This window comes from Anopheles cruzii, chromosome 3, assembly GCF_943734635.1.
Source record: "Anopheles cruzii chromosome 3, idAnoCruzAS_RS32_06, whole genome shotgun sequence".
Classification (NCBI taxonomy): domain Eukaryota; kingdom Metazoa; phylum Arthropoda; class Insecta; order Diptera; family Culicidae; genus Anopheles; species Anopheles cruzii.
The window spans coordinates 35,523,386-35,549,053 of NC_069145.1; the positions used below are offsets into that span (position 1 = coordinate 35,523,386).

At 49.3% G+C, this 25,668-nt stretch overlaps 1 protein-coding gene across 1 annotated transcript in view; it reads left to right on the forward strand.

Annotated features, from left to right (window-relative positions):
• Nucleotides 1-1,592: 1,592 nt before the first annotated feature.
• LOC128274523 (phosphofurin acidic cluster sorting protein 2) overlaps nucleotides 1,593-25,668 on the forward strand; it is a 32,199-nt gene continuing 8,123 nt past the window's right edge. Inside the window, exon 1 of the mRNA XM_053012750.1 lies at nucleotides 1,593-1,794. Within this exon, the coding sequence (XP_052868710.1) occupies nucleotides 1,685-1,794 (110 nt within the window). The 5' untranslated portion in view covers nucleotides 1,593-1,684. The remainder of the gene's footprint in view (nucleotides 1,795-25,668) is intronic.

The following is a 25,668-nucleotide window of genomic DNA, read 5'->3' on the forward strand; positions in this document are numbered from 1 at the left end:
ATTTATACTCTATCGAATAGAGTTATAAATCGGATGGATCTGAGAACGCTGAATTCGGAATTTTGCACAAATTACGCTGGGATGGAGGACAGAAAAGAAACCCAGAGAAAATAAAATGAAACTTTTCAAAGCTTGAGCGAAGGACTTGAAATATTGCAAGGAAACGTCAACTGTAGACTCGGTTTTTTTCGGGGTTTTCGTAGGTTGACTCGGGTGTCAGGTTCGTCATCAAAGTTAGGTTCGCAATGTCTTAGTAAGGTTCCAAAATCAGTGGGATTTATAAAAACAACATTCACGTTTTGACGTTTCGTGTTTTGACGTTTTTTTGAGGGGTTAGGACAAAAGTTAAGATAGAATACTTTTATTAGAGATAAAAGAGACAAAGGTTAGGCTATAAGAAACAAAAAACAAGTCGCTGAAATTTCTTTGTATACAGTTCGTTCTGGCGGTTTGCGCGGCCGCGGACGGACTTGAAAATAGCAAGTTTCCGCCTTTTCCTCACCGGGAAACTGTTTCAGGTTGCGGAATAAGCAAGGCACCAACGTCGGTGCCATTATTTCGCCACCATCCCGGACGCTCGACCGAGATGCCCGAGTGAGAAGCTGCAAAATCCGCACGACAGGATCCGGCGTAGCTGTGCGTGCGTATGCGGTCGGCGACACCCCGTTTTTCGTAGCAAATGTTTGTGGTGTTGTGTCGTACTATGAATGGCGCTAGGGCGCTAGGCGCCAGGTGTTAAACGACGGTCCGAGAGTGAAAATAATTGTGTTCCTTCGTATACGTACGGTCGAGCGTGCTTGTGTGTGTGTGTGTATGTGCGAGCAGATCTTGTGGCGGGGCTTCTTCCAGTATCCTATCGCGTGCAATTGTTGGCTTCGCGCAAGATACGGTGTGCAACCGCGTTTAAGGCGGCGTTTCAGCGGCCGGCCACGGGTCACTATCGATTCCCACTATCAGGCTCGGTGCCGTCCGGTGCGATAAAGGCGTAATCTTGGCGGGTGAAAGATAAAACGAAAGCACATCAGAGCGGCAGCAGTTCCTGTTGCACTGTCGAAACCACGGAGCGTCCGATAAGCGCTGGAAGGATTGACGGGGCGTGACCACCTTCCGAATATCGGTTCCAGGACGTGGCGTGCCACCGAAAAGGGTGTCCGGCTACGGAGAGCGGGCGAGATAACGAGAGCCCAGCGGGTCGAGCAACTTTGGTGGCATTAGAAAGTGAAAGCCGAATCCGGGTCTGGGCAGAGGCGGGATTGCGCTTGGTACGGCACAGGAGCGCATTTCGGGGTAAAGAAATGATCCGCCAAAAGTGGCAAGCAACGAAATCGATTGAAAATTCTTAACCGACAAGGCGCAAACGGCACAGTTTTTCCCGTGCCATCAAAGTGTGCCAGTGAGCAAAAGTAGTGCTGGAAAGTGAGACACCCCTTGAGTGAGCGTGAGCGTCAGAGAGCGAGAAGTTTGACACAAGCGCCCCGTCGCGCGTTGCCATAGTTCCCGGCGGCGGCGGTCATCGGCGCGGTGTGTTGCTCCTTTCTGTAGGGCCAGCCAGCCAGCTACTAGTGTTTGCAGTTTCCCGTTCGGTTCGCGGTTTTTCCAGGCACGCCCAGTGAAAAGTGAGGCCGGCAAAAAATTCGGTTGCGCGGTCCCGAGTCCCGAAACGCGGCACGGCGCAAGATTCAAGATGACCGACAAAGTGGCGAAATTCGAACGGATGGCCATGTCCAAGCCCGTCCCCATGAAGCTGTTTGCGGCCTGGGAAGTGGACCGGACACCGTCAAACTGCATTCCAAGGTAGGTTGCCCAGACACAGGCAGAGGTTGCTGCGACGGTTCTGCATTCGAGGCGATTTCCGTGTTTCCGTTTATCATCTAAAAGATTTCATTTTAGCTTCTCCCGGTTACGTTTCGGAGGGCTGCCACTCTCACTTGCTCATAAAATGCACCACGGGGAAACGGGCCCGGGAGTGTAATAGCTTTCTCCGGTCGCAGCTGCAATTGTAACTGAAATTGCAATGTTTTGGTGTGTGCAATTCTCTCTCTGCGCGTCCCGAAAATCCTCTCACGCTCGCCTCGACGTTACTCTCGGAGCCGGATTGGCCGCTCTTCGACTGCCGGACTCCATGAAAATTGCCTTGCACAATGGATTGTAATTATATTGCGTAGCCGAGTTGGGAAGTGCAGCACCAGAGCCATCACCGGCTACCGTATTGATTATTATCCCATCCGTACTTTGGAATACAGAGACGGTCTTATGGCAAGAACTTGTAAGGGTAGTCGACTTGCCAGCAGGACCTCGCTCGGGGCGTTTCCTACGAAGCATTTCAGCAGCTCATGATTTTTACCCCAGAATCTGATGTTCCAATTTTATGTTTTGAAGTCGCTTGCCACGGTTCATGCCATTGAAGTGACGTCTCTCCGGATACATTATGACTGCTGCTGCTTCACTTTTCACTCGGAGCCGCATTTCTGGGCCAAACCCGAACCGAACACAGAACGAGTAATGACGAAGAATCGTTGAACCCCGCAACTAGGAATGTGTCGTTGACCCAGATAGAAGGGGTTTCACTTTTGAATTGGAGTCGCCAAACAATCGCCTCCCCCGGGGGGGCCGCGCGGGTGTAGTTCGGGTGAGGTTGGCCACTGCGGCTGGCAACATGCTTTTCCCGGGGGTGGAGTGGGTCTCCAACAGCCGCCAATCGGCGAGTTTTTCCCATTCGTCATTCCGGCCATTTTCCACCCAAACCGAAGGAGAAGATGATTAAGGGGCACCGGGAACGGGGACGTGGCGTCGGACAGAGAACACTGCACAACATGTCTGGGTGTCTGTGTGTGTGTTTAGGTATGTGGCCACACGTACGAGGGGTTAGAATTGGAAGTCGGCTCCGATTTCATGGTGTCGGACGCTTTTTCTTCTCCTTCGGCACATTATCTGGCATCCACCTTTCTGCTACCGATTCGAAATGAGGAAAAATACGGTCTCTGAACCGAAACCGAGACGAAACCGAATGCCAAGAAGAGATCAAGCAGAAGATCATGAGATACATTGCTTCTGGTGCCACCATCCGCGGGTCTGTCTGTCTTTGTTGTTGGTTCTGTTTTCTTTGCCGTTGTGTTCATTTCACGGATCCGGGGCCGCCCCCGGGTGACCTCCGGCGGCACGCTCTCCGCGCCTCAGATACGGACGCGTATATGATAATAAATTATGAAGTATTCTCTATTTATAATACTTTTCTCTCTCTACGCCACCTCCCGGTCGTGCGACGAACCGCTTGGCCTTCAGCAACCGCGAGTGGTCCGCGTCCGGTCTCGGCCACGCGTAGCTCCGTAGTTCGTTTTATTGCCGGAATCTTTGGGTTTTTTTCGTCGTCCCGGATCCGTGTTTTAGATTCCAACCAGAAACCAGAACTGCTCAGCTGCGAAGGTGGAGGAAGGTGCGCTTCGTTCGCACGCCTACACCACCGGCGTGTCACACATTGGCGCGTGGATCGATGTCAGTTTTTAATCGACCAATGCATAAAGCTATGAAAAATGCGTCGAAGGAATGCATTAAAACACGCACCTTTTTCCTCTCATAGTTGTTCCGTTTTTCGGACAAAAGAAACGGCTTCCGACGGCACCGGCGCTTATGATGCCCGCAACCAAAAACGCGCGTTCCGGTGTAATTTATTATAATTTTAATTACTCTTCTTGGTTGAGCGCTGCTCCGCAGCCAGCATATTGCGGCGAATGGTGTGTTTATGGTTTCGGCATTGGCATCTCATGTTTACTTCCCTCTCCCTGCGCTGGTCATTTCAAGTCGAGCCACCACACACCACCACTGGAACTGCTGTTGTGGCGTCGTAGCGGGTGTTGGCTGGTCAAGAACCGCCGAGAGAGACAGAGAATGGGTGGGAAAAGCAGCACCCCCAGCGTTTCTCTCTCAAACGTACATGGGTCAACAAACCGAACCCAGCAGAGCTACCGACGACGATCGGTTTCCATCCAGCGACCCAGAGGCACGCAAGGCGCACGAGCTACCACCCCGCGAGGCCTCCGTTAGATTGATGGTTTGGTATTCTACATTTTCTTACGTGTGTTTTTTTCGGCCCACGAAAGAAACCGCTACACTGACGGTCAGACATCTTTTAGGGGTTCGTGTGGAGCTCTAAATCAATCGCTCGAATTGCTCAAAATCCAAATATCTCTGTTAGCCTGAGCCGCCTGACGGCTTTCTCGATCACATTGTGGTTCTTTCACGAAGAATTACAAAAAAATGAGCTGGATTCTGTGGATCTTCCCTTTTGAACGGAAGACAACATTCTTATTTAAAAAAAGGTTAAGATTAGGACGCTGATTTGCAACAACAAACAGATGATTTAGTGTACCAGACATTATACAGGCCGTTGTACGAGGTTGTTCATTGAATTCGGAGCCTCGGTACGAAAAACACAATTTTAATGGTTTGAAATACATTTTTCCCGGAACATCAATACACTTGTTCCAAGGAGACTATAGTTTATAAATTCCAGCCCTGAAGTGATGGAATCTGGCAGGGCTTCAAAATACGCTTCCGCTGCTGTTATGACGTCACCATTTGATGAAAAACACTTTTCACGCATAATTTTTTTGGTATGAAAACAGATGGAAGTCGCTAGGGGTCAAATCCGCTGTGTACGGGGGAACCCGTACTCCGACAATTCAAAATTTAATTCATTGATTTTTGCAATTTTCAAAATGTTCTTGTGACCGGGTGCATTGTTCCGTTTTTAGCGAATGCGATACCCATTTTGCATACATCTTTGTGAAAACCAATACTTCAGTCAAAATATTGGTTACACTGCTCAATGAGATGGCTGGGCCTTATACTAATTCTCTTTCAATGATTCGATGATTTTCCAATACGATATCCTGTATTTTTCTACGATTTCAAGTGTTGTGTCTGTATTTTGACGTTTTTGACGTGGATCGTCTTCAAGGCAAGGCTTGACCACGTTTAAACTCAGAAACCCCCCCCCTTTTAATGAACTAATTGAAGGCGAAGAGTGCTTATACACTTTCATCATTTGTCCATAAATTTCCTCTGCTTTTAAACCATTCAAAAATCAAAATTCAATCACTGCACGATACTTAATTCTAAAAAAATACTGTGACACGTCGATATTAAATGGCTTGTGAAAAAAAAAATTAAGTGTCAATCGGTCGCTTCACAATGAAACTTCACATACGTTCATATGAAGAGAGCACCAATATAACAAAAAAAAATAGGCTCGCGGCTCCGAATTTAATGAACAACCTAGTGTCAAAAATCATTACATTCAACCGAGACATAAGGGTCGGCAATGGCAAAACTGCATCCAGAACATGACCCAAAAAAGCGGTTGCCATTTCTTGGAGCGTACCAAAACCCTCTCGAGGCTGACGGAGTTTGCATGCGATGTAACAAAAATTCCATGCAGATGAGCAATAGGAAGGACTCGTCTCTCGTTAACGTCATGCCACACGCGATGACAGCATAACCACGATGACAACGAAGAGAACGACGCCAGGACTGGCGACGCGAAGAGTCCCGCCCGTTGTAGTTATAATCAATATTGGAACATAATTGGATGTCGTTGCTGGTCTTTTGGATGGCAAAGGAATATGTAGGGCGAAAAAACCGAACGAATTTTCCGCCATACTGGTTCTGGCTCTCTGATATTTATATTCCATCCTCTTTACACGGGATGACTTATCTGCGATGTTGGTCCGTAGAAGAAGAGAAGGGTCTTAAAGTCAGTGACGTTCGACAATTACAGCATATAATCCAGGTTGTAAGGGAATCTGAAAAAATGGCCATTTTTCCTCAGTCACCCGGCCCCGTAGCGGCAAAACTTTCCATAATTAGCTAATGTTTGGATGCACCTATTTATACGTGAATTTGCGGGAAACATGCTGTGGCTTTCGATTCGCCGCTGCCGTGGCTTCGTGCCAGATATTTCGAGGAAGCACCCCGTCGGGTGCCGGGTGAAAAAATGTGTAAAACCGTTTGCGACCTGAGCGTGTGGGAGCAGCATAAAACGACGGCCAAAATATGTGGTGCGGAGTCTTTAAATGGCCGCCGGTTCCGTTTGATCGGAACGACCCGCGAACATTTGTCGTCACTTGTTCGGCACCATTTCATTAGAATTATTGGAGACCCGGACCCGGACCCGGAGGGGCGGTTTGGCTAACGCGCCAGATGCCCCCCTTTTATTTTGGCAACCAATCGGCTGAAATGTAATTTGGCTTTGGATCGAGACACACCCCGGAGTGCCCCGGGAGCCCCCCCACGGGGCGCAGCTCTTGGTGACATTTGGCGACGACGCATCAAGGCGAGGCCCGAGGGTTTGGCCGACCATGAGACCATGCCATTTAAGGCTGACGGTGCATTTCTGCCGCAAGGACCCGTTTGTGCTGTGTAACCCCAATTGTGACATTTTGCAGAACCGATTTGTAGCGGCCTCGACGTCAGTGCCACGACATTGTCCCCAGCGCCATTGCAGTAAATTGATTGTCCCACCCCTCGCCGGAGTTGGTGAAAGATTGGTCCCTCGGTCACAACTCATTCCTCATTCCGCGCATGGCGTTGTGGCACCGTCCGTGACAGCATGGGATATCCGGAAGGAAGCGAATGTTTCCGCGTTTGGTGTGCTCGCTGGCAGTTGGGATTTTATTTCGCCTACATTCTACTGCACCGTCCGATAGCACTCCCAAGTCTGTTCGCGGGTCGACCATTCTGTGCCGACCCCGTGCACCTTCGGCGAACTGTCACAAGCAGTGGCCGCACCCAGAAAAATGGCTCTACCCCCGCCCCACCATTGAAAAAACGGCGGACGGAATATCGACGAAAATAAAGTGAAAACGCTTCCTTGCGCCAGTCGATTCTTCACCCGGACCAGGGTGACCGGGCCGGTTTTGGGACCAGAACTTGCGAGAGCGAACTTGAAAATCGATTTTATGTCAAGTTGGGGTCACCAAGACACCAGCACGACGACGACGACGATCTGGTAACCGGGGAGGGGGCTCGGAAATGGGTTCGGATTGGATGGGTTCTGCTGCAAATTCGATCCGCCGTGGGTTCCAATCCATTAGGTCCTGGGTGGACCGGACCGAAAGTCAATCGCGTAAATCGAAAGTGTTCCAGTAACTGGCGTTGTTGTTGTTGTTGAAACACTCGGCCTAGTTTCCGGTCCTTTCAATACACTCCATAAGCGGTCGCGCCGGTTCTAGGAGGTTCACGGGCGAACATGGACACAGTTGTCGTTGTTGTTGCGTTGCTGCGGCACAATAATTGGTCGCCTCGGTGTCCTTCGGTGTCAATCACTATTCCGCTTCGATCGTCCGTACCCTAGCCGCGAACGCCGAACGACTAAAGATGGTCACCCCGCGTGTGTCCGTCGTTCGTCTTCGTCGAGATGCCGTACCGCGCCGCAGGCAGCGAAAATGGAACAATGATCTCGATCAATGTCACGGTGGAAGCCTCGCGGCGGGCATTGCTGCCGCAACCTTGTCCGGACCGGACCGGCCAATATCCAAATTCGGTCCGCCGCTGCCGACTTCCTTTCAAAGCAAAGTGCCGCGGCCGGAGTTAATGTAACGTTTCCGGTTACAGTGGAAGATCGCCCCGCGACGCAGTAGCGCGTGTTTTGGGGGATTGCGTGAAATGTAGGGTGTCCCAACAAGCGTTCCTTTTTCATTTTTGGTCATAAAACAGAAACGGCTGAATATTTTTCGATGCTTAAACATTTATTTGAAAGGTTGATACCTTAAAATTTTTGTGTAAAATACAATTTTGGTTGCAGAAAATTGGGAAATATGAAATATCTATTTCGTGGTATGTCGTCAACTCATTTGTCAAAAGCACATTTCATTGCAGCTCTTTTCCACCTCGGAGGCTCTGTTAATAATCAGTATTGTGGTTCCGAAAATCCACATATCGTGCAAGAGAAGCCAATGTACGCAAAATGAGTGACTGTTTCGTGCTGATATTGGCTGATTGTTTCTTCGACGAAATTGAGGCTGAGAACTTGGACGACATTTGCTTTCAACAGGACAGCGCTACGTGCCATACAGCGACAGCCACAATCGATATTTATGTAACGCGAACAAACCAGTAACTATTGACAACCTCAAGACCCAAATTTAAGATGCTATTGCCGAAATAGGACTAGATACAATCGAAAATGTACTCAAAAATAGGTCGACCGAATGGGCTGCTGCTAAGCCAATCGTGGTGAACATTTTACCAAAATTGTTTTCATAAAAAAATTGGGAATAAACCTTTCAAATAAATGTTTAAGCATCGAAAAATATGAAATAATGGACACCCTATAGACACCGTCAGTCGCCGTTGGCAACCTTCGAGATCAACGTCTCAACCGCCCATTCCTGATCGTGGTGCTTCCTGACTTTGTTCTGCTTGGGCTTCGCTGCTTCAGCGGAACTGGATGGAGCTCGCGAGAACCCTGTTTTCTGTCACGCGCGGAAGCTCCATTTTGTTTCTCGGATGATAGGAAAACAATCAACATGGCGGACGGCGGCGAGTATTCTTCCCGCGACGGCGACCTTGTCGCGTCTTGTCTCGCGCGCGCCCTTTCGATGGGGATCACCATCATCGCCGCTGACTGTGGCTGATAATCTTAGCCCCGGTTGACCGAGAGCCACCGGCTCCCGATGGCGATATTTGTTGTTATCGCCAGTGACAGATAAAAATGGTAATTTGCTCCCTTAACCCAGTTAGGGTGGCCCCGGGTTCCATCGTTCAATTACGCAGTACAGTAGCTACCGATGGAAGCCACTTGCACGTGTTTCGGGCACATAAAATAATGATTTTCTTTGTCTGCAATCCGCGCTCTTCTTGTTCGGGCGAACCGGACCCGCGGACCAGGTGATAATTCTCACAACGCTCCGATTCGATTCAGTTACGGGCCTGCGGGTGCCTCCTTGGAGCTCCAAATGTAATTAACGGATCCGCCCAAACCAGCCCCCCGGGTTGTTGTTATCGAGGTAAACAATCAGCACACCCCGCGACGGTTGAAGAATTGCTCCGCCGGAGCTAACGAGTTACGCGGTCCCTGGCCCCGCGGGTTATAATGACGGTTTAACTACCGATTTCTGGTCCGGCCACTCCAGAGTGTGTGGATCCAGCTGGGCCTCTTTGTGGAAGTAAGATATCATCGAACCCCACCACACTCGGGGGATGAGTCAAAGGCTATGCGGGGTTGACCTCTGCCAGACGTTCCGGGCGCTAGGGAGCGTTAGTGTCAATTCTGGCCTGAGAAGCGTCAGCGAACCGGTGTGACATTGGAACATCGTTCAACCGGGGAGGGTCTCCTGCACACGGGTTTCTGTTTACTGCGGCTGGCAAACCTCGATCCGACGGTGGATACGCTTCGATGCACGACCCTACTCTGGTATATGCACATTGTGTAATCATTGCAGCCGGCGGCGCGCAGCCTTCAAGGGGGTAAGATGATCTTCTGTGGCAAGGAAATGAATTGTTGTTTACCCAGGGGCACATCGCCGATGGGGGTTGTGTGGCCTCAAGTTTCAAAAACAAACCCGGAACCACAGCTTCGATGTTGATCGGGGCCGCTCCCCTAAGTTTCCGTGCTGCTGCCGTTCTTGAGGGGGACTGCGTGGAATGTGTGGCCGCCGCTGACGTCATGCAAGTGCCCGGCACCCGGAATGGTCGGTATGTGGGAAACTATGCATCGGAAGAGTGTGTCCCGAATGGGAACGGAATGTCTGATGGCTGAACCCCGTTTTTCAAAAGGGCGTTTTTCGAAGTTACGGATCATTAGAGGCGGACGGCAAGAAACGTCAATGCATCACGATACGCTCCGAAACGGGGGTCAATCAGTCCCGCGCTGGTTCCGTACGTCCTTCGCCGAGTTGCCTCCTTTGTTCCTGGTGGTGGTCGGCTAGCCATTTCCTTGCGATTCGTGTTCTAATTTTACCGCCTAGAACCGCGCCAGTAATTGACCGCTTCGCAATTCTCCATCATTGGCCGCAGGCATGCACACGCGAAACTGCATTATTTACTGGCCCCGGTGGTGTGCAGTGCTGGCCTCGCGCCTAGCTACAGGTCTTATTAACGTCGTTGCCCTTTCGATGAACTCTTTGTGACGTGCAGTGCTGCTGGTGGCCATCCGATCGTGTGCGTGCTCGGAGTCGGGTGTTTTAAATTTCAGCAGAAGTAGGACGTCCGGAACCAGGATTGCTACCCCCTGGCCATGCTTGCCTACTTCCGATGACGTGTTACAATCAAGAAATTGGAACCCTTCGGTGTGTACAGTTAGGTGAAGATTCTCGATAGACCACTGGAGGGTCCCATTTGGCCAACCAAAATGACGTGTCCTTCTCATGCTGCAATATTAATAACGAATACGACGAATCCATTAACCGCTGGGGGAAAAGAAGAACCCGCCCCACCATCAGGCTTATTGAATGACTAATGCAAACGCCCGACACACGAAATTGTCACCATTTCCGGACCCCTCGAGCAGATGGGACTCCCGAAGCGGCACATGCAAAACCCGTGTGCGAATGACTCAGCAGTCGTAAGCGGGGAAAGGGACCGAGGGAATGGGTTCAAGATGTTGCCGCCGGTTGTCAACAACAACGGTATCGGTTCCAGAAGAGGCCACAAAACAGAGCCATAAATATGTGGTAGGCTGATGACTGGCGGGTTGTGGCGAAGGTGGACAAGCCGCAGTAACGACGTAAGTGGACCTGGACCTGGACCTGGACCTGTCTGACCGGTGTGGGGGGTCGGCGGTCTGTGTCTGGCCGGCGGCGGCGTCAAGAACTAGTGTTTCACTAGGCCGGCGACTTTATGGTTACCGCGGCGGAAGATATATAAATATTTCAATTCCGTGCCTGGAATGTCGGGTTGCCGGCGGGACCCCAGCAGAGGGTTGGCGGGGAGGTCCCATGGGGTGGTGTGATGGGTATTGATTTTTTGTTGCTGTTGCTGTGCGTTCGTTCTTCCCGGAATCTTATATTATAGACTTGGCCGTGTCACTTGCTCACGCGCCAGTGCGCCATGTTCCCCTAGGACCTGACCCGTCGTGGGCTCGTCTGTCTCACACAGACACGCATATGCGGTTACATGTTTTGCGAAAAACAACTTTTATTGTAACCCACGACTCCAGACTGCGGCGTTGGCGGCGTCGTTGCCGTTGGCTGCGCTCCATTTACGGTCCCGGCGGCACTTACGTTCTGGCGTGCGTAATGGCGGAAGTGGCCACGGCTGAGGATGTGGGGGCCGATGGGCGTAGGCGTGCACTGCACCGTAATCATAGAAATGTGCTCCGCGCAACCCTTATTTGGAGCGTTATTATTGTTTTTGTCCACGGCGCAGAGACCGGTGTCTGACACAAATTCTTCCTGTAACGAAGGGAACCCTTTGGACACAATGAATTTGCGTTCCCCAAAAACTCAACTTGTTTCAAGGTTTTTGGCCTGGGAAGCACCCAGCAGGTTTTGTGTCCTTTTCATAATCGGTTGGGTTCCCCCCAATCCTAGCGGGTCGGAGTCCACTTTGGGGCACATTTGGACCTACGTACTGCATAAGTAATGAGTCGCCCGCCCGGGTCGTTAGTGGTGCATTTGGGCCACATGCCCCCCCCGGGTCCCGGCCACAACCCGGGGCGATCGATACCGATGGAAGTCAGCACACGCTGATGGGCAGTTTTCAAATCGTCCGAACCCCGCCTCGGGGCGGATGTTCGATCGAAATCACTTCCAATTTTATGTGTCGTCCTTCGAGGGTTCTATTTTTATGCCATCGCTGCTGCTAGAGGAACTCCGATCTTCACCAACACACGGGTGTGTGCTGTGACAGTGACAGGTGTGCTCGGCGGCTCTAATCTGTGTGTGTCTGTTGACATTCATCATCATTGTTGTGTACTTATCTTCTCCGTTCCACCGGTCCGGTCCGACCCGTTGTGGCTGCCTTCCGGTGGTCCGGTCAGCCTTCGGGTGTGATATCTCTCACCGCGCTGGGTGGATCTTCCCGAAAAACATCGCCGTGCGAAGATGAGCTCTCGATGATGTTGGAGGCCACCCGTTGTTCGTACGTGGCAATCACGCGCTTCACGTACCTCGCTTTTTGTACGCCAACTATTGCCCACTTCAGCCCACTTCCTGTTTCGCATCTGTCTATTACGGTGCATTGCTTCTTTTTTGCTGCCATTTTGCCTGCCTACTCTCTTTCGCTCTCTCACTGTGTCTCTCTCTTCATTCAACACTCCGGGGCTGTTGGGCCTCACGAGTGCGCCATACGGTGGCCACCACCCCGGATTGTGCCCTCCATCCCCGCTAGTCAGCCTCCTCGCGATGCGCCGTAAACAATTGGTTCTTTCACCCGTGACGTGTCCCGTGCGGCGTGTGGACCCCCGGCTGGTTCTGGGGGGCTAGTGGTACTCGATTGAAATGGAATGTAAAACAGCATCACTAACACCACTGAACCGGCGCTTTTAGCTGCTGGCCCAGCCCTCAGAATTTTCAAATGCTGTCGTGACGTGGGATTGTTTGTCTACTTCAGCTTATCGTTGTATTGTCAACACCTACTCTAGTTCACCAATGAATGGGTCTTGGGCACTGACGGATTTGGCAATTGATGGCGCAACCTCCAGGGTTTTTAATGTCCTGGTGTAAAATGTGGAAAATGTGGTCATTCTACGGGAGTTCTCTCTCGTCAAAGGGGCTAAGTTACGAATGGTCTTCAGGGGGAATAATGGTTCCCGGACTGGTAACTATTACAAACTTATTTCCAAAGTGTTGAGTGTTCAACTCAAAAAAGCTCATTTCATGCACCCCAAAAAAGCTTAAAGATGCAAATGTCGATAAAATCCCAGAAATAATCAAAGTTGATGGGTATGTTAGTAATTAGAGCATAGGCCAGGAGCTAAAGAATAACCAGCAAACAGTTTTAGGCCATTTGCCCAAAGCTGGATTCACAAAGAAGCTCGATGTTTTGGTGTCACACCAATCAACACAAAAAAGTGATAGGTCAAATTTATATCTGCGAAGTTTTTGCCAAACGGAACGAAATCGACCCATTTCTTTAACGGATGGGTACTGGGGATGCAAAATGGGATACATGCGACAATACTGTGTGAAAACGGTCGTGGTCTAAGCGTGGTGAAATATCTAACCGGTGGTGAAACCAGGACTCACGGCCAGGAAGGTTCTACTAGGTATATGGTGGAACTTGAAAGGAATCGTTTATTATGAGTTACTGCCCTGTAGCTAAACACTAAATTCAGATCTGTACTATCAAGAACTACACCGTTCGAAGCTATCGATTGACCAGAAACGGCCAGAATTGACCAAAAGAAAAAGTATTGTGTAAAAGGAAAATAGAAAGGGTAAAGGGAAAAACGAAATGGCACGCACGTCTTTAGTGACTCGCCAGAAAGTTCGGGACCTTAGTTGGGTAGTTTTAATGCGCCCACCGTATAGTCCGGACCTTGCACTAAGCGATTAGTACCTTTTTCGCGCATTACAAAACTTCCTGAGTGATAAGAAATTGAGATCAAGAAAGGATTGCGAAAATGGATTTGATCGAGTTTTTCGCCATTAACGACCAATACTTCAACAAAAGATGCATTATGAAGTTATCTTTAGAAGTTATTTTACATTTTCCAACAAAACCATCGGAAACATCTTAAATTTAGTTTTGAATTTCATTTAAAAATAATGTATTACTTTTTAGTCAGCCTTATATTTGAAGTACTGATTCCAAGAGACCAATCCAGGAATTTGGCGATAGATTAGTTTTGCCAACTAACCTCTAGTTTGGAGTTTGCCGTTGGGAAATTCTGGACCGCAGTTTCTGGAGTTTCTACAGGATCCGGGATCCCCAATGGGAATGGCCCCGTTCAACACTGGGATGATAAGAATAAAACGCCAGCAGCGCTGGGTATACTGATACTGACGCCTAATGCAACTTTCATTAGGCATCATCATGTAACACCCTGCACCATGGGCCATGGGCCCAGAGAAGAGCAGTGTTTGATTATCTTCCCAACCGAGGGCGGCCGAGCTGGCAGCAATTGTGGCGATAGTGGCGTTAACGTGTGATGCAACACACAATGTAAATAATATTCCAACCGCTCTGCGGTTACACACCCTATTTGACTACGTATAGTGGCTGCGGCGCCGCGTAACGCTTCCTTTCTTGTGCGCGCTTCGTTGTACGTTTCACTCAACGGTTTTTGGTCCAGCCAAGTGCCGAGAGTATAGTACACCTCTTCGGCACTATCGTGTGCACCTTATCCAGTATCAACGACGCGATCGCTGGCTGATCGTGAGGGTTTTCACCACCGAAGGCGCACGTGTTCCTGTGTGGGAATCGCAGATCGCCACAAAAATAGAACGCAACATCACCGGAAAATGTGTACCCCCTGCGACGACGCGGTGACACACCATGGTCCCGCCCCGGGGGGTCGTTTAGAGCATCCTCTCCAAATACCAGGGTGTGGGGCTATTAATTACGGCGTGCGTGACACATCCACCCGGTTCCGTTCCGTGGTGGGATGTTCGCCGCTGAATAAGCGCGCGGTTTCAGGTTTAGTCATCGCGTAGGAGGTGCTGGTGTGTTCGGGGTTTGCGTTGCGAAAAAGGTTGCCCCGGAGCCATCGGTGCAGTGAATGCAAATGACACCGGTTGGAGCATAAAGACACATAAAGATTATTTGACAAGCTTTGGCAGAATGGCCACCGAGCGATCGCGAAAGCCGAAAATGCGGGCATTTGGGGGGTAAAATCGAAAGTAGCGCCTGTTTGGCCCGGCTTGGAGGGGCCTCCAGAGGTCGGCCACATCCTACGACCGGCGAGTGAAAGTTTATATCATGCTGCAACCCGCCCAACTCCCGGACTCGGCGGACGGGCGGACTTTTAGTGTACCACGTTTTGCTCTGTTTCTCGCCACCACCGCCACTACATCATGCTGCTGCTGCTGACGGCGAGAATCAATTTGGGGTTCGCTTCACGGCACACCACGCGCCTAGCGCGTATCTGGAGCATGGGTGGAATTTATTCGGTGAAACTGTTGATTGTCATTCATAAATGCAGCGGAAATTTTGCGCACCCCGTAACCGGCGCGGTGGAGCACTGTTGCTTCACCTCGTAGTGGCACGTGGCTCTAGAGGGAGGTAGAGTTGTGAAGAGGTCGTCCACATCCATTCCAACTTTGAAATATCACGCCACGGCACAGCGTCAATGTCGAAGCCTCTCGTCACTCATTTCCAGTTCGACTCGAACAAATAACCGCCAGTTCTAATCGTTTATCGGGCGAAACTTATCAGAAGCGGCTACCACCGCCTTGTTTGTAGCTCTGCTAATATGTTTGATTGTTACTGTTTTCCTCGCAAACATGTTGTTTACCTTTCGACGGGCGTTGCTGTGTTTATCGGGTTTAATACTGTGCCCTTACCCTGGCTTGCCGGCTGGCTTTGCCGTTTTGACAGTTCGTGATGGACGATTCCCTGTCAATCCCACCAAACACGCAACCGCGACCGTTTGTTTGCGACCAATCTAGGCTGTGAAGTCGTTTGTGGGCGAATACCTGCCTTTGACCATGATCACTTGCGTTGAATATTCTTATATTGAATCCATTGCTCATCGTCCGTCATTCATCACTTCTATGATGGGTTCCCCAAAAATCGAGCATGTTTTTGAAACGGTTCCCTTTCATTACAAACTATCATGTGGTTGATTGTTAATGTCTCCGCTATCTACTGATAGCTTGCATGCCTGTCCTGCTCAACCCATTGCTACCTTTTATGTTGAAAAAGTATCCCCTGCGGTGTATTTCTTCACATATTTCGGCCAGTTTTAAGTGGTTTCAACTTTTTACATTAGCGATTAACTGCACATCTGTGTTTGAACAAACAAAACACGCTACCATCTGTTAACACATCAGCGGTTTTAAAATGTAACCTTGAATGCCACCTTTCAAGTGTCTGTTTGACAAACTCAGACTAGTGCACACAATAAGTAACAGACAAGTAACAGAAATCGAACATACCTTGCACATGTCGTAAAATATTTCTTAGGCACGCCTTACGTATCGTTAGAATTCTATACACGAAAGATAGAATCGCGACAGAACACACAAAGGTATGAATGCATGCTCGAGGTGTCTACAAGACTTTGACCGGTTTCTGTGACATTTTTTCGTGATGGAAGCCCAACCACAACTATGGCCTTCCTGAACATCAATACACTTGTTCCAAGGAGAATCCAATTTATAAATTCCATCCCATCCCTTCCACTAGAACTTTAATTCATGGATGTTTGCCATTTTCAAAGTGCTCTTATAACCGCGTGCATTGTTCAATTTTTAGCGAATAGCGCACCCATTTTGGAAACAGCTTTTTGAATCTCAATACTTCAGTCTCATACTTCATACATATTACTTTATACTGTTCAATGAGATGACTAGGCCTTATACTAAATCTCTTTAAGTAATTCAACGATTTTCCCATACAATATCCTGTATTTTTTCTAAGACTTCAGGTGTTGTGTCTGTTTTTGGTCATTTTTGAGATTGATCGTCTTCAAGGCTTGTATGACCACGTTTAAATTCAGCTCTTTTTAACCACCTTTTTAATGTGAAAATTGAAGATGAAGAGTCCTTATACTCCTTCAAAATTCGTTCATAAATTTCCTTTGCTATTAAACCATTCAAAAATAAAAATTTAATCACTGCACGGTACTTAATTTTTTCCATTCTAAAAAATACTGTGACACGTTGATACTAAATGGCTTGTAAAAACATTAAGTGACGGATTAAAATGAAACTTCACATACGTTCATATGAAGAGTGTACCAATATAACAAAAAATAGACTCATAGCAGCGTCTTCTGTTACCGACCGAGCATACGGGGAACGTGTTAAGAGAATCGCCCATGGACGCGTTCACGGCATTCAATTCAAAGTAGTCGAACGACAAACTAATGCCATAACCTGGGACAAAGTTGTCTCTGATTTTGACACTGTGACACCGATAAACCGTCCGTCCAAAGCAGTACTGCTGGAAACTTATCAACCGACACGCAGTGGACGCCAGTTTACATTTCCACGGCTTTTGGGACGACGCGCCGCACCATCTGTCACCAAAACAGGGAGGCCGTTTTTCTTCGCTCACCACCCGTTTCGCGTCGCAATTTTGGAGATTCGCACCGGCGGGGTCGAACTTGTGGATGGCCATGGCCGGGGATCCGTGGTTCCCCGTTATAAATAAGCTCCCCCTCGAAGACTCGTCGCTAATTGATGAACGTCAGATGTTGGCTAAAAGTGAAAAAGGCAACGCTGTGCGGAGTGTGCTATGCGGCGGCCACTCACCGGCAGCAGCAAGGTCGACTGGCGGCGCCGGTCCACGGACAGACGACGGCACTCAGGGAACCGGAACGAAAACGTCGCGGCGACTTGGGCCCCGCGGGATGCGGGTCCGGCGGGACCGGTTTGTTGTCGCAGTTTGTGCCGTCCGTCGTTTGGCGTCTTTTCTGCGGTCTGGTCGCCGGAGCTGTCGATGATGGTGCTCCGGGTGTCGATATGATGGGTTGCTGTTGTTTTTCGTCGTTCGTTGGTCGAATTCCCGAATCAACAAACACACGCACACACTTCCTCCAACAGCAACATCGCAGCATTGGCCCCCAAGACGCTGTCATTCGCTGTCACGGCCCATTTGTGGACCTTCAGAGAGACAGATAGAGAGAGAGAGTCTCTCTTTGCGGCCCGGCACCGATGGCCGTTGCGGATGTTGCGGCCGTGTGGCGGCGATGGGCGAATTTATTCGCCCGTCCGCTAATCGCGTGTGACAGTGCGTCGCGATGGAGCGTCTAATGACGCGTCCGTTGCGCGTGCGATCGCCGAGCGTGACAGGCGATAAAATTGTGCATTCAGCCCCACGAAACAAGGCGCACACGATGTATTCCCCGAAATGCGCTGGCCGGCGCGCGGTTCAGGATTTTATTTCTGGTGTCAAAGTTTATGATTTACTGCTATGGCTTCCGCCAGTGAGCGCAGGTGGCGAAAGTGCGCGTGAACAACCTTTCGCCATACTTTGGGACTTTTCTGAGACAATTGCCAGGGGGGGAGCAGAGGACGATGCAAATAAGGAAGACAACCGATTGGCGACGGCGGCGAGATCATCATCGGAGGGCACCGTAAGTGGCTCATAAATCATCCATTGGCCTAGATTGCCGTCTCGGTCGGTCGGTCGGTCGGCGCGCGATTATGCTCGGACGTGAGGACCTTCTTGATTCCAGCTCCCCAGTGTCGCGCGTTAGTCCGAAGGCGCAGTTTATTTGCAATGGAAGCGTTTTTTGGGGAACATTGGCCGCTCCTTCGCTGTCTGAGTACGTGCGATAAGAGCAAACTCGAGGCGAAGAAGTGAAAAGCGTCAGCGAATTTCCAATCAAGACGGCGGCGCTCCAATCGATGGGGGGGACACGTGGGGAGGACCGGTGCCGGTGGTAGGGTTTTCACTTTCCCAGATACCACCACACTTCCTCTCTGCTCTGTCGTTTTTTGGCACCACCACCGGGCCCCCGACACTTTCATTTTATGATCGGCTGTGCCGATTGTGTGACGTTTCGCTGGTGGCGGATCTTATGCTGGCCACCAGCACGGTTTTTGGCCACCCGTCCGACCGACCGACCGACCGACCCACACCGCCGCCGCCTTCAGGCGCGGTGCCGTAATCGATTTGTGTGAGTCGGTAACGAGTTTGTTCACGGTATCAGAGCTTCCCTTTTTCTTATGCGCCGAGCTCGCTTGGCTCTCGTTATCGAAAGTGTGTGTGTTGTGGCGTGTGTGCTCCGTGTCTGCACCTCGCCTCGGACAATCATCTGGTGCTGGTTTTCGTTTTCTTCCCCCCAATGCTGTTGCTGGTTGGCGGCCGTCCGTGGAAATGCTTTCACTAGGTTTTCGCTGCTGCTGCGTGAGAAAAATCGGACAAAAAGGTGATTTTTTTTCGAGCGCACTCGCGCGTGCGTGCATAACACGCTCTCTTGCCCCTCGGCCCCACGGCATCCCACATTTTGCACATTATGCAATAGGTTTGGGAAGCTCCGCGGTGAGCAGGAAATCGCAGGGCGCCCACAGGATCGGTCGGAGGTGAGCGTGAGTAAGATTGAATGATTAGTTCGGCTAACAACCGTATTGAAACTGGGTGGCTGGGAGCGGCTGGTAATCTATTCTGGCCTAGTTTTCGGGCTGCTGCGTCACTGGCGTCCTTCCTGGGAGAAGCTTCTTCCGCTGCTGCGACCCACCTGCTTCGTCTGGCGGAATCGTGAAGTCTGGAATGATGAATGAGCGCATAAATAGTTCCGCCGGGCCGTGCCACGGTGATGATGGCCAGGTTAGTAGCTTCCTGGGTCGTCAGCACAAGGTCGTCGGATGGGAGCAATCTGGGATGTGTGTTCGTCGCGCCAACCCCCGTGCGGGGAGGCCCAGACCACAACGTCTGGACCGGACACACAGATTTAAGGGCAAATGAATAAATAAAACTGAAAGATAAATTGATGAATCTCGGCCGCGTTCCCCCGGGGGTTGGGCCAGAAGGGGCCCCCTTGCTGACAGCCAATCAACTGGCACTGGCATTGGGAGGGGGCCGGTAATTCGTATGATGTGGCAATGGTGAGTTCTACGTTTGGGTTGGTAAGGGCGTCCGGCAATTCTTCGATCCATTCTCCAGAGCATAGTCAGTGTTCCACAGGGCGGCAGCAAAGTTCCGATAAGAAGTTCTGTCGTTATAAAAAGTAATTATCCTTTAGATTTATTCACCTTTAGAGTAACAGCTCATCGTACAAAGGTGTTTTTTGTAAACTTCTGTAAAAAATTGACCCAAACTGGGTCAAAAATTGACCGACAAAATTAACTTACATAATGGGACAGTCAGCTTCCTTGTTAGATGTTCAATCCGTCTGGAATTATGTCAACTGACGGCTGTAGGATCTTGAGTTCTTCCAACTGTTCGGTTGATTTTTTTTGTCCAAAGTTTCCTTGGCCTTTTGCACTCATAAACGGTCTCTTCTTAATTTGTTGCAAAATTTTTGTGTCGTTTGTGCCATGTTTTGTGTTGAGTTCAGGAGACGGGCACTTTATCTGATACCAAAATGGTAATTAGCATCGGATGTTTATGAACGCTTCAAGTTATGTTCGCATGACCGCTAGCAAAACGCCAGCCTCTCGTGCATTCGGGGAATTTCAGTAGAGTTCCGAGATTCCGATTTCCATGAGCTACATGAAAATTATGTCAACAAAGAACAAATTCGCTTCGGAGCACTTTTTGAGCACACACAAAACATGCCTTTTAAGGGTAGCTTTAGCTTCAGCTGCACATTCGACAATGCTCGTAAGCCGGGACGGGGCCCCACCGGTTGCATAAATTATTCGACCACCTCGTTACTGATTCGCGCGCCGCACACACCAAGAGTTGCCGTCTCCGGGGTAGTAAATTTTCTCTTTATCTTTTCCGATTGTTCTGGCTTCGTGACCTTTTGCCGGGGAGCGAAGCGAAAGAAAAACAAAAAGACAAGCAAACGGAAATGCACAACCCACTTCGGAGGAAGGGCTTTTCTTTTCGGTGTTCGCTTATTATCCAAATTTATGAATCCAAAGTTTGGTTCACAATGCACAAGAGTTATGATGTGGTCGTCGTACTGGCCGGTCTCCTGGGAGAGGAGACAGAACTTACTCCTAAATACTGGTGCGAAGAAAGAGTTTCCCGGTGAACGATGAGTCACCGGCGAGCAGTCAGAGGACGACGTCGTCCGGGAAGGTTATGCCAAGAGCATGTTGTTGGCACGGAAGGTTACGCACGGTAACCTTGAAAGTGGAGCTTGTCGGGGCGGTCCTCCGGGGGGACTATGCATTGCTGAGCCACATCTAATGAATACACATATTTCCGCAACTTCCTGTAGCGTGTTGTGCAGGAATCCAACTAATTGTCATTCTCCTGGGGAATCATATTTAGATGCACCGAACGTAACGTCTCGGAAAGTTCCTTTTTGTGTGACTACTAGAGGCGTAGATGATAAGGGCACCGGTGATGGCGCCCCCGTTATGGTCGCGCTCATTTTTGTTTTCCAACGGAAAAGGAAAAGTAGAAACCTTCCCATGGTCCCCCCGCCCGGACGAGGGTTTGCTGTCTCGCCGCAATGGCGTGGCGCAATAATTGGTATCAATCAATCGATCAATCATTTAATCAAAATAGTCATCCATTAGCATAGCGCTATGGGGGTACACCGTCGGCGACGACGCAAAAGGGCCGCCATCCGGGCCGCGAGGCGTCTGGGTGGTAATGAAACGTAAAAGCGGGAGTCCCCACGGCCCAGCAGCGCGCCCGGCTACACGCAAATTAAAATCGCAACATATTATCGGCATTAAGCGGGTCTCGTAAAGGCGATAAAATAAGCTGCCGGCTCTCGGGGCAATAAGTGCAGCTAGCAGCAGCATCAACCGTGGCAGTTCCAAAGCAGTTCGATCCGCTCCAAAGGCGCGGCTCTGATCGCCGAAGCTCTGCGACGATGATAACCACATGCTGGGCGGCCGCCGCCGCTCCTTGATACGTGGTTCGATTTCTATTAACATTTTTATGGGGTGAAAAATGGTCTGTTTTTCCGTTTGCGTGGTGCGATTTTTTTTTCGGTGAAACGTGCTTCTGATGCCACGTCCCATTAACGAGACAATAAAAATAGCACTTTATTTGTAGGCTGAGCTGGGCAGCTCCGCGTGTTGCGAATGGCGCAGCATCTCAGGAACACATGTGTGCGCGCCCTGGGTGGTGCTGATTGTCAACATTCTTTCGCCGACTTCGTCCGATCTACCAAGGTCTCTGCGAGAGATGATCGGTCGGTCGGTCGGGTTGCACTGGTGGTCGGCTTTTTGCATGCATCATCACGCACGGACGCAACAAGACCCCCAAAAGAAGGAAGACCCCGAGCCGTGGCATCGCGAAGGCATTGAAAGATAAAAATATCTCGCTCGTGAGGTGCGGTTCTGCTCGTGTGTGTTCTTGCGTGGATCGTTGCACTGCGCCGCCATCGCCATCGGGTGTTGCAATGTTTAGGGTGTGAAGGTCTACGGAAGTGTGTGGACCTACGGAAAAGGGCCCTCAACATTGAGTGGCGTGGCGTCAGTGTCAGTGGCCTCTGACGGGGGAACCTTCGCATCCATCTGTCACCGGAGGAGCAGGTAGATTTGCATTTGGGCAGCACACTTGTCAGTAGCACCGAAACCGGGCTGCCTTCCGGAGATCGGACAACATACGCCAAATACGGTGCCAAGTAATTGGTAAACCGGTGCGTGGCAATGGCAATGCATCGTAGCGTTAAAGTGACCTGCTTTCTGGGTAATGCGAAACGAACTTCCGGTTCCATGTGAAGCAATAGAAGTTCACTTGCGTTTGAATGGAGTGTGGCCACTTGTCAACTCGGAAGCCGATTCGATATTTTTAACCCATTTTATGGTGTAATACTGATCCTCCTAGTGATCCCAGTGCGGAGAGCGAAATAGTAAAAAACCCTTATTCTGTCGGTTAATAATTATTTAAATAGAAGTTTTAAAACTATTTTTCGATGGCTTTTATTTACGTGTTACTAGTTTTCGGTCGTCCACGAATAGCTCGTTTCGTGCTTTTTGAATCTGCAAAAGTAGCTGTGGCAAACCATTATTCCGCACGCGTCACTCAATTTGTTATTTACACTGCTGTCCAATAAAATAAGTAACAGCATTTAAGCTGCATTATTTGATCATTTTTCAAAACGTATTCCATTCACAGGTATTACAATGATAGCACAAGATAGTAGTACTAAACATAAAATAGAGATAATCTAAAAGTGGTGAACAATTCTAGTAATTCACCTATTACAATAGAAAGTCAATATTTTATTTCAAAATTAGTGAGAACCCCGTGTATCCGGCGATGTTTTGGAGCACTTTATGCACTCTTCTAGGCAGCAAAGCGATCAAATCCTGACAAGACTTTTGGCAACAACTGCCTATAGACAGGTTTTAGGCTAATAATGTTTTTTTATTATTGAGCAAATCGTTCTGGACGAACCAAACGGATCCGCTTTGAAAAAAAATGATATACGATGATCTGTCGTTGGCTTGGTTTTTCTTGATTTTCCCCTCGTTTCCTTTGTTTTTTTTCCACAACAAAACATTTCTCACAAAATTTACTGATCTTCCTAGTACTTTGGCGATGCTTTTGTACCCTTCGCGCCTTCGTTGCGCAGATTCTTCACAAGCTTTCTTTCCTCAGGGATTGCAATGAGTGCTTCTGCCCATTCTGGATGCTCTACCAGGAAACAATGTTATTTTTAAGATCCACACTTGAAAATTTATTGCAGCAACATCCAATTAACCAATTCCTTTCAAGAAGTCAGGTGAAATCGCAGCGTATACAACAAAGTACCTATTATTTTGACCTTGCCAAATCAAACTGCTTTCAAAATAGGCGGTAACACACCGATCACTTTTAAGTAAAATTTAACTAGCCATGCTAAAAAACTACGTATAGTAGTGTATCTAAGTATAGTATCAGTATGGTGATCAAGTAGTGGTTTGAGTAGAGATCAAATTGTACCAGTTTTACACAATTACCTATTTTATTGGCCAGCAGTGTATAGCCTTTAACGCCCAAAATTACGGACGTGGGATTTTTATGGTCGCCACCTAAGTGAGTGTTTTTTTCCGATAGACGATCGATTGTAGAGGCTCGTAGAGCAACAAGGCGTAATGAGAAAATAGAAACATTTCAACTGGAACTGGCGATTTTACTTAATGAATAATTTTGCCAGCATTCATTTCATAATTTCTTTGCCCAAATTGTCTTGTATTTGTTCTGCCATTTTTCATAAGTTGTTGGCGAATGTTGGTTGGCGTATTTTACAATCTTCTTCAGAAACATTGGCCATTCATTTACGCGCGGGGTCCATTGAAGATTCGTTATGGGCACTTTCGGCAAACTGGCCAGCACTGCATGCTGCACGCCAGCTTAACTACTTATTAACCCACCCGAGACACACACATGATGATGGTGTGTACTATTGTTTGGGACCACCGTGCGGTGGGGCGCTATAAACACCACGCGAGGCGGTAAAAATAAAATGCGAACCGGGCAAAAACAACTACACAACGCCAAACTCGTGACACGAGGGCGACATCGTCGCAATGGATTAAGTGACATACCACACCGCGGCACCGTCGCGGGGGGCTCGTCGTACTTTTGCGCAACGGTGGTGGGCTGCAATTAATTTTACGGCGGGCAATTAGTTTACCAACATTTTAGGGGTGCCCAGCAGCTGTTCCTGGGTATTCCTGGGCTGATTGCAAAATCAATTCCAACTGTGCCCGTTGGCGGGAACAACGCCCAGGTACGTGGGTTGTTGTGGTCACGCTGAAGGTTGCTAGCTAATTTGGCAAGCACTGGGGAAAGACAGTTGACATTCTAATCGGCATTCAGCGACTCTACTGCAGCCCTAAAAGCGGATGGTTGCGGCCACGCGGCTGTCACGTCAGACCGGGCCGATGATGGCCAGCGAAAGTGAGGTTAAGTGGCCACACCGTCCAGCCAAACTATACATAACCGCTTCACCCGCTTTCGACGACGACGACGAGTCGTTTACAACGCGGTTGACTTTCCCGGTCCCCGGGTGCGGTTGGTAGCGTGTTCGTGTTTTGTGCCCACGGCACGGAATCACGACAAAGGATTTTTGTTTGATCAATTTGTGACGCATAATCCTACGACGCGTGAGCGACCGACCGAGCGAAGAAGCGTCCCAAACCATGTACGATTTATAATGTGCTGGATTTAGGCTTAAATTGAATTTTCATGACCTTTTGCGACCACCAATCGATCAGGTTGCGTTGCGATTTGCAACGTTGCTTGTGCCATTTGGGTGCAACCTTTTAAGACCCTCACGCACCTTCTTCGCACTAAATAGTGGCTGGCCGCGCTGATGGAAAATGTACATTTTACCTATCAATCAACTGCTCGCCAGGGGTCTAGCCTCTATCCTTCGACCGTTGTCCGACCGTTGTGGCTCGCACGTACCGCGTTCTACGGCGTTGTGGAAGACAAAGGGCCTACGAGACGGACGTGCCTTGCTTCAATTCGCACTTTATACGTCAGTCTGCGCACGTGGTGCTACCTTCCAGCTACGCTCGAACCGGAACACCGTCCGGAACCGGAAGAAATGGTGTTAACAGTGTTGGACGGAAGGCCACAACCAGCAGACCGGTGTGTCGATAAAGACCGGCGTTCCGTTTGGACGAAACAAAAGTCACGACGACGTCCACGGGTGTCCGGGGTTAGTTTAATTAACAACGGATTGAAGCGCCCCGAATTAGTCACACGGTCATCATTCTGTCGCGGATTGTCATTAGCCATAAAAATGAATTAGAAAAGGAATCAAAATTAGGAAATCACGTATTGCTGCTTGGTTTAGACAATTAGAGGTTATCTGTAGCGTTTTATCTGTAACCCTAGTCAAAGCTGAGGGCACAAAAAATGGCTGCAACATTAAGCATAGGTTATCACGAATGTCTGTAACGATACACCGATAAGGATCATAATCTCCCGGACCTCATATAATGTGGCCGGACAAGATGTATGTCGATCGGTTTGGTTGGACAGTGTGTG